Here is an 8,129-nt window from a genome sequence, read left to right on the forward strand (position 1 = left end):
CTTTTCTTGACTTTGATTTTAAAAACTGAGTTAACGCCAAGAAGAATAACCGCACAACAATTATTGGAGTCACCAAAAAACTATTTTAAGGTAGCCTATAAATCGAAGTGTAGAAACCGAAAGAATGCATCAACAAATTAATCAGCAACAAGCATTTCATTTTTTGTAAGCTTTCTTCATAGCTTGCTTAGTTTTCCCTTGGCTTAGTAGTCAAGCGATAGTTTTGTTCTTTAGCATGTATTAAAGATCGATCGACCTTTCCAATTCTATAAACATGGAAGTAACCTGTCCTTCTCAACTTGTACAATTGTAGACCCGACTTCAATTAATGAAAAGCATTTAAAGATCTTGTCATATGTTTATCTATTCGTTTCTTTAAGCAATCTAACTTGTTTAATTTCCTCAGGAAAACTTCTTTACAGTTTGTTTTGTTACAGTAGCGAGGTTATTAATCCTTTGAAACCAGTAACAAGAGGGGCAACCCCTTAATACTCTAGAAAAATATAGGGTTGACTTGTTGGCAAAGAACAATATTTGCCTCAACAAAGTGTAACCAATAACAATTGTTTTATTTCTTTTACTTAAATCTTTCTATGCTTCGCGTTGGTTTTTGTTGCAAGAAGTTAAACTCTTTGGAAATCGTTACTGGGGCAACACTTGTTCTCATTGGCACCTTTGAGATTCAAATGGCTTGATACATATGCTAAATGCATCTGTGATTCCTACGAAATTGAGTTAGTTTATATTCCTATCCCTTCTATTTTCTTTGTTTGAATAAGTTCATTATTTTCCCTTGAGTTTGTTTTTGTTTCGCTCGAGGATGAGCAAAAAGTAGTTTTCTTCCTTAGTTTTTGGTCATTTTTAGCTTATTTCGTTGAGTTTTTGGTCAATAGTGTTTAGTTTGCATGTTTGAGTGTTACTTAAGATTAATCGGCCTTTTGGTTTATTTCTCGCTTCATTTGGACACTTTTCCAGTTGCTCCTCCTCTTGTGCTTTACTTGATGTTTGTGTGTATGTTTTTGAAGCCATTCCCATTGATGTCTCCATAAATGTTAGATTGACTATAGTGTAGACTTGTAGTAGTTGTCCGTTTCTACATGTCTAATATCTATTGTACTTTGCTGCTGGTTTTAACACAGAATATGTATTCTTTTGAGAACCAAAGGTTGATTTTTCATATTAACAAGTAATGTCCCAAACTAAAACTTTCATCCTGATGAAGTTCGATTAAGCAACAGACACTCACACAACATAGGGCGAAACCAAAAAATGTGAACCCTCAAAGCTAACTGCAATACAAAGTATGAGAGGCCTGAATTGCCATCAATTCATCTGATATAATTTTGAGAAAAAAATTTACAAAAATCTCCGTAGTTGAGGCAACTAATCTTATATCAACCCCACATGTATCAGAAAAGAATAATCAAAACCTAAAAAATGATAAAACTTCAGCTACTTTTCTCTTTTCTCAGACAGGTTGTCTATCCAGTGGTTTGGACTTTGGATCACTGATTTGCAGTGCTGCTGAATATAGACCCTCGTCGGTCTTCGCCGAAGCTTTTTCTTCATCACCTGATCATGCACAAGATTCTCCAAAATCATATATAATGCAAGAGTATATGGTGCCATCAACCTTTTCCATGTCTAGATGCGAGAAAGCACACACATAAATATGTAAACTACCACAAAAGTTCATGGCCGACAATAAATTATTCAGTTGCGTCTAAAATTCTAAGAGAATACAAAAGAAAAAGGTAATCTTAGCAAGACAGTTTAAACTCCATATTATAAAAGTAACAAGAGATAGAAAAAAAAATAAACGAAGTTGTGATGAAGATTAAACCCAAAATTGGCATGATGTAACACAACATCATACAAATTTAAATCAACAGTTAAAACTCAGAGTAATGAAACTTCTCCAGGAATCATGCTAGTCAATACTAATTATTGTTATTGGTGAATTCAAATGGTCCGGCACAATCATAGAAACAAAACATAAGATGGGGCACAAATTGGAATGAAGGATCTCTGTTGAAGGCAATGGGTCTTGAGTTCAACTGAAGAAAAAATGGAAGACGTTACAAAGTTAAATCGTTAACTGATTGATTCCAACCCAAACTTTTATGCTTTTATCTAATGCAGCTTCTCAGTAAAATCGATTGGATATTCATTAGATTAGTTGCATTGTTAACTAAATTGAATAATACAAGTTGGAACATACACACAGCCATCAAATTTGGCCAATAAGATCATAGGAAGAAGGAAATTTTCAAAGGATTAGGTGCACCAGCAATCTCAGAACAAATCCAGACCTTACGCAGCAAATAAAAGAGTCATTGTCACATTGAGCTTGCTCACAAATTCACTATCCAGTGAAGTATAGCTCAAGCAATGTAGTTTACTCCAACAGCTACTAAGATTTGTACAAGGCACACTAGACATCTCCCTAGCTCTTCCCTAAGTCTACTTCAGAAAAGATATCCTACTGCATTATGCAACTAAATTAGGCTATACAAATTGAGGTAGTTATAGTCAAACCATTCATTATTGTCAGATGGGACAACAAACATATTCAAAAATCAAGATCAAGCTACAAAATTCCACAAAATAAATGTTATTTACTTCAGGAGCTCAGAAATTGATTGCTGAAATAGAAATACTTGGTTACATCAGTGCACAACTGAAAGCACAAACAGAAAGGATGTGCTAGTGTCTAAGAGAGAAAAATCATGGAGAAATAACTAAGCTATACGAGGCATTTCAAGTTCCTGGCATTCCAACAAGTTCATCAAGAGTTGCAAGTCTTGCAACTTCTACTAGTAATTATATCTAAGAGAGGAATAAATTTATATAAAAATCATCCAATCATAATACTAAGAAACATAATTGGCAGGACAGAACTTAAGGAGACAAATTCCACACCAAAAATTAGAAAACACATGAAATAACCTGTCAATCCATAAGGTGAGGCATCTTACACAGGTGTAAACTAGAAGTTTAGACAGCACTTAAAGTCAAAAGCCATAACTCAGGGTAGAGCAAATTAAATTCAAATTGCTAGGCAATGGAGAGTCAACATCACAATTCAGGACGAAATCTGCCTATATGATGTTCATTGTTTGATCCAACTTTGCTACAAATTAACAAGAGTCTATCCTTCTACAGACAATACGAAACCAATTTCTGATCCTTAACTACTAGCTACACATAGTTGCAGGTTACATGCTGAAGGGCATGCTGATATCATCCTTTGATCATCAATCAACTCCAAAGTAGTGGGTTAAATAAACTAAATAAACTAATGATATAGGTTATGGGCAGCAACATTTCCAAAGATACAAAGATTGGTAATAAGACTAATGCCAAGAGCTCAGCACTTTGCATTGCTTAGACAACACAATGCAGGACGGAATCTGCCTATATTATGTACATTGTTTGATCCAACTTTTTTATGAATTAACAAGAGTCTATCCTTCTACAGACAATACGAAACCAATTTCTGATCCTCAACTACTAGCTACTTATAGTTACAGGTTGCATGCTGAAGGTCATGCTGATCTCATCCTTTGATCATCGATCAACTCCAAAGTAGTGGGTTAAATAAAATAACAATATAGGTTCTGGCAGCGATAACATGTCCAAAGATACAAAGATTAGTATTAAGACTAATGCCAAGAGCTCAGCACTTTGCATTGGTTAGACAATAGCCACAATACATGCTCCCTTTCTACATTCATATAATCAATCACAATCTTACTTGTATGATAAATCAAAATCCCCGATAATTGTAATTTGTCCCTATAATTAACCATCAACATTGTTTGGTATTCATTAATTCACATAACCACTCATAATACAATACATCCTATCCTCTTGATCCCTATCAAAATTTCATAATATCAAAAGATAACTCTATGTTCATTGCTAATCTCAACAGTTATCAAAATACACTAAATTATAACAAAAAGATCACTATAACAGGAATTATACCTCAATTGACACTTTACATCATTGAGCAGGGCTCTCACTCACATCCTTAGCCTCGGCTAGGACCTCAGGCGCATCCACATTACCAGAATCCTCATCACAAAACCCTTCCAAGACCGCCATCAAAGTCGAAGACGGTCCGAAAAGCGATCCGAGAACCATCCCATTAGCCTCCATCTTTGAAGGGGTACTTTGAAAAACCTCCAAATCCAAATGCCCATAAAGCTGACCACCAACAACAGCCCCAGGAAAATCATTAAACTCCATTTTTCCTTCTTTAGCAGCAGATTTCACACCCCCTAAAACGGGACCCACAGCATCTTCCTTTTTAACAAAGAGCAGAGAATTCATCCCCTTCATACAACTCCCCAAAGCCTCAAATTGGGTCCCAGAAAAAGCCTTTGAAACAAGAGAATTCTTGACAAAAACAAGCTTAGCAGCAGAAGGGTCAGACGAAAGAGGAGTTTTAAGGGGTTTGAATTTGTTGGCAGAGAAGCCATGGCAAGGGAAAGGGGAGACAAAGTAAGAATCTTTGAGGTGGGTTTTTAGAGTTTTGATTGCTCGAAGTTTTTGGTGGAGTTTAGGTTTTGGGAGGGGTTTGTATGGGACCCACTTTGCGAAGTAGCGGAGTTGGTGGTGATGTAAATGGGTTAGGGTTTGGTGGGAGGGTTGGGTAATGGTGGTGGAGATAGTGGCTCCCATGGACCCAGACCCAATACTAATGTAGTTCACATCACCTGCACAAAATTGAAGCTGTGTAAGTGTTGCCAGTAAAAGAAACCAGCAGACATTACTGGATATTTATAATTTTGGTGTGTACATGGTTCCTCATATGATGAAACATTTTTGGTTAGACATGAAAGAGATGACAGGAAGCATTATATATAGAGGGATTGTTTTAACATGGCAATGAGGCTCATTAGAGATAGGACTCAGGGAAAATAAATGGAAAATCAACTTTCTAGGGGAGATAGGGACATGAAGCTGGGATATTAATCAAGTCAAGTGGGTAGCTATTCAATTCTTCATCTCTGATGCCACCCCTAAACAGTTCCTTCTCATGGTTGAGCTTACAAGAAAAAATTAAGGTATACATGTTTGAAGGACTTTGAACACTTGGACGTTGAATCAGTGAAAAACATTCCTCTTCAGGTTGTATCATATAAATCAAAATTACCTTGATCGGAACATGGGTCCTCTACTCCTTTCTATCACTCTCCTCATCCTAAAATCTCTCTCTCCCCTCTTCCATGTTATTTGTTCCAAAGGGCAACATTCCAATTATTTAGAGATGGGGTCACATCTTGTACTTTAATGCTTGTACTAAAATCACTTTTATTTTGTAGAAAGGCACAATTATAGAAACATCAAGAATTTGCAACATCGCTAGGACGGGCAACGCAATCTTGTCTCTTTAAACGTAGCCAAAGCCCATTGATGGAGTAATTACCATCCTAAAATACAGTATAACCAAATCCTTGGCATGCCCCATTTCTCTGAAAACCTCTTATTTGAACTAAGTTATTTCCTCTCTTGACACCCTTAATCCTGCAGGCCAACATGATTGCCCATGACAGCTTTTGTAACACAATCAACCTAATTTTAAACTATCTTAAAAATAGATTATACAATAAACCAATAGCACAGTATAAAATCCGAAACTGATATATACCTCACTATTTGAGTTAAATAGTAAGATTATCAAGTTGCAAGTGAAACAGAGACTCTCATAACTCAACCTTCATATCGTCCATCAGCAGTGTAAGCTCATCTTATAGCTAGTTCATAGACCAATAAAAAGCTAAAGCAATTCAGTTTTGTCATATTAAATAAATCAGGACCTTTTTCCTGACTTTCCAAGACAAGATGCATTGCGAAGACAAAACCTCTGACACAGCCATGCAATCTTGATGATATCTGCGCAGTCAAACATCTCTAGAAAGCTCAGAAAACAATTTTCACTGAACTAAGTCTTTTTCTATCCACTAAGTCTAGCAATGTAGCTTAACAGGCATCATTGCCGCATACAAGGCATCTTACCCTAGGGTGCACATGCAAAACTGAGCCAATTATGAACAGGTCAAACATGATGGAAATGCATTACCTCGCCCATACCAATTTGAGGAACGATGTCCAACCTGAACATCTCCAATGATTGATGCGCTTGGTGCAACAAATGCTTCCTTGTTCACAAAAGGCTTCTTGTCAACTACATTCATTAACGTTCGATGCCGTGACACTGAAACAAGGCAAAGTCAAATAAAGAAAAAAGTTAGCAATGTTATTGCAATAGCAGTTAAAAGATATTTCACAAGAACAGTGCAGCAAAGTTCAATCATATACGTCAATGTGTACAGTATAAGCTGATTGAGAACCCAAAAGACATAACAACAATGACTAAAAGGTGTGATAAATTGATAACCTTGAGCAATATTCCCTAAGAAAGTTTTTTAAAAACAAAAATGAGAGAGAGAGAGTTAAAACCCTGGAACTAAGGGGAAGATGGAAGCAATCACCAACGCACCACTTCCTGATTTTCATGTGCCAATACAAAAATTTCAGTGGACTTTCTATTCCCAGTTAGCTAAAGAGAAATCCCAATTTGATCCCTGTCACTAGGGCAATTGCTATTTGCTAGCCTTCCTTTTTTGGGACATCGGTAAATAAAGAATATTCAGGACAAATTTTCAAAAATGTCACCACCTGCTTCAAATCCACATTAAAACCTTCTGTTCCTTGTGTCAAATTTCCAGCTTCAAAGAAAACAGAAATTTATAGTCCTAAACATAAGAGGCTATAAAATACATTGGGGAAATGAAATTGATTGCCTCTGTTCTTACAATTAATCTTTAATCCTGAATCCTTTCACTTTAGGGCATTATTTTCATTGACTACATAATGCTCCATTAACAAGACATAATATTTTCTCTCCCCCCTCCCCCTCTATATTTTTTTACCCTTTAGGGCAGAGGCAGAATGATTCCAAGTTCGTCACTAAATGTGTTGACGAAATAAAAACAACTTGCAATAAATGTATCATATCTTCAGAATTCATATACTCAGTAGATCAATTGTTGATAGGACATTATAAAACAACTTGCAATAACTAGAGAAATGTAAAATGTCTTTGTTATACTTAATTTGCAGGATATTCTATTTTTTTAAATGCATAATTAGTAATTTCTGTAGTTTGATGTTCATATATAGTGAAATACACCACCTTAACCAATTGCCAACCAATATTTGAGCATGGGTTCAAACAGGCTTCTCATGATATCTAAATACCAATACAAAGCATCTCAATGCAGGTAACCAATTCAATTTCACCAAACTAAGAAAATTACTAGATTTTAATGTAGGATTAGTAAAAATCACCCCCGTAAACTTTACAAAGAACCCAAGAGATTCAAACCACTAATCATAGAACCCAAAATCCGTCTGCCTTAAGCGGAATGCTCTTGGATAGCCCAAATCAGTAACCAATAATACAGTAGTAATACATTTTAGGTTGATCACAGAATATGTTCCATTGAATTTAAACTTCAAAAGCAGAAATCAAACAATCTCTTTTCCCATTTCCAAACAACAAAAATTGGAGAAAAAATATCGTAATTCAAACACATTAATCTTAGCCGAAAACAAAAGGGCAAATCGGCAATGTCCCACTGTAATAGACTAATACATGAAATCAACAATTGAAACACAATAAAGTTTTGAATCCAGAAAATTAACGAGAAGGGAGAGAAATTACATTGTTCTCGGAAGAATCCTACTTTGTACACTGCTCTTCCCATTGTCCCCATTTTTCCCCTTTGTTCTTCTTCGTCGAATTGAGAGAGACGATGATTAGGGTTAAAAGCTCAGTTGCTTTAGCTCGTTTTCACCTTGCTTGGTTTTTTATTTTTTTTTTAAAAAATGGTTTTGTTAATTTCAACATTGGTCATTTACTCAACTTTCAAAAAAAAAAAAAAAAAATACTTTCAATTAATTTTAAATCAGCTCGTCTTGTGTACAGTGGCAACACTGTGTGGGCGCTTGTAAAAAAAATAAAGTAATCCCTATAACATTGACCGAGTAATCCCTGTATAACAAAGTAACCCCTTTAACACTAATCAAGTAACCATATAACTAACACTAACCAA

The 8,129-nt window shown here is 35.6% G+C and overlaps 1 protein-coding gene across 2 annotated transcripts; it reads right to left on the minus strand.

Annotated features, from left to right (window-relative positions):
* Positions 1-1,199: 1,199 nt before the first annotated feature.
* On the minus strand, positions 1,200-7,878 carry LOC145576597 (large ribosomal subunit protein uL10c-like). 2 transcript variants are annotated; one of them, XM_081634326.1, is made up of 5 exons: positions 7,739-7,878; positions 6,092-6,226; positions 5,829-5,904; positions 3,991-4,724; positions 1,200-1,572 (listed from the first exon to the last, which is right to left on the minus strand). In XM_081634326.1, exons 2-4 carry the CDS (start codon positions 6,131-6,133, stop codon positions 4,009-4,011), a joined length of 834 nt encoding a protein of 277 aa, XP_081490452.1. In that variant the 5' UTR covers positions 6,134-6,226; positions 7,739-7,878; the 3' UTR covers positions 1,200-1,572; positions 3,991-4,008. The 2 variants fall into 2 exon arrangements, with proteins under 2 accessions (XP_081490452.1, XP_081490451.1); XM_081634325.1 differs by lacking the exon at positions 5,829-5,904 and having other exon boundaries at positions 7,739-7,877.
* Positions 7,879-8,129: the final 251 nt, after the last annotated feature.

The sequence above is a fragment of the Chenopodium album genome, chromosome 13 (assembly GCF_948465745.1).
Source record: "Chenopodium album chromosome 13, dcCheAlbu1.1, whole genome shotgun sequence".
Classification (NCBI taxonomy): Eukaryota; Viridiplantae; Streptophyta; class Magnoliopsida; order Caryophyllales; family Amaranthaceae; genus Chenopodium; species Chenopodium album.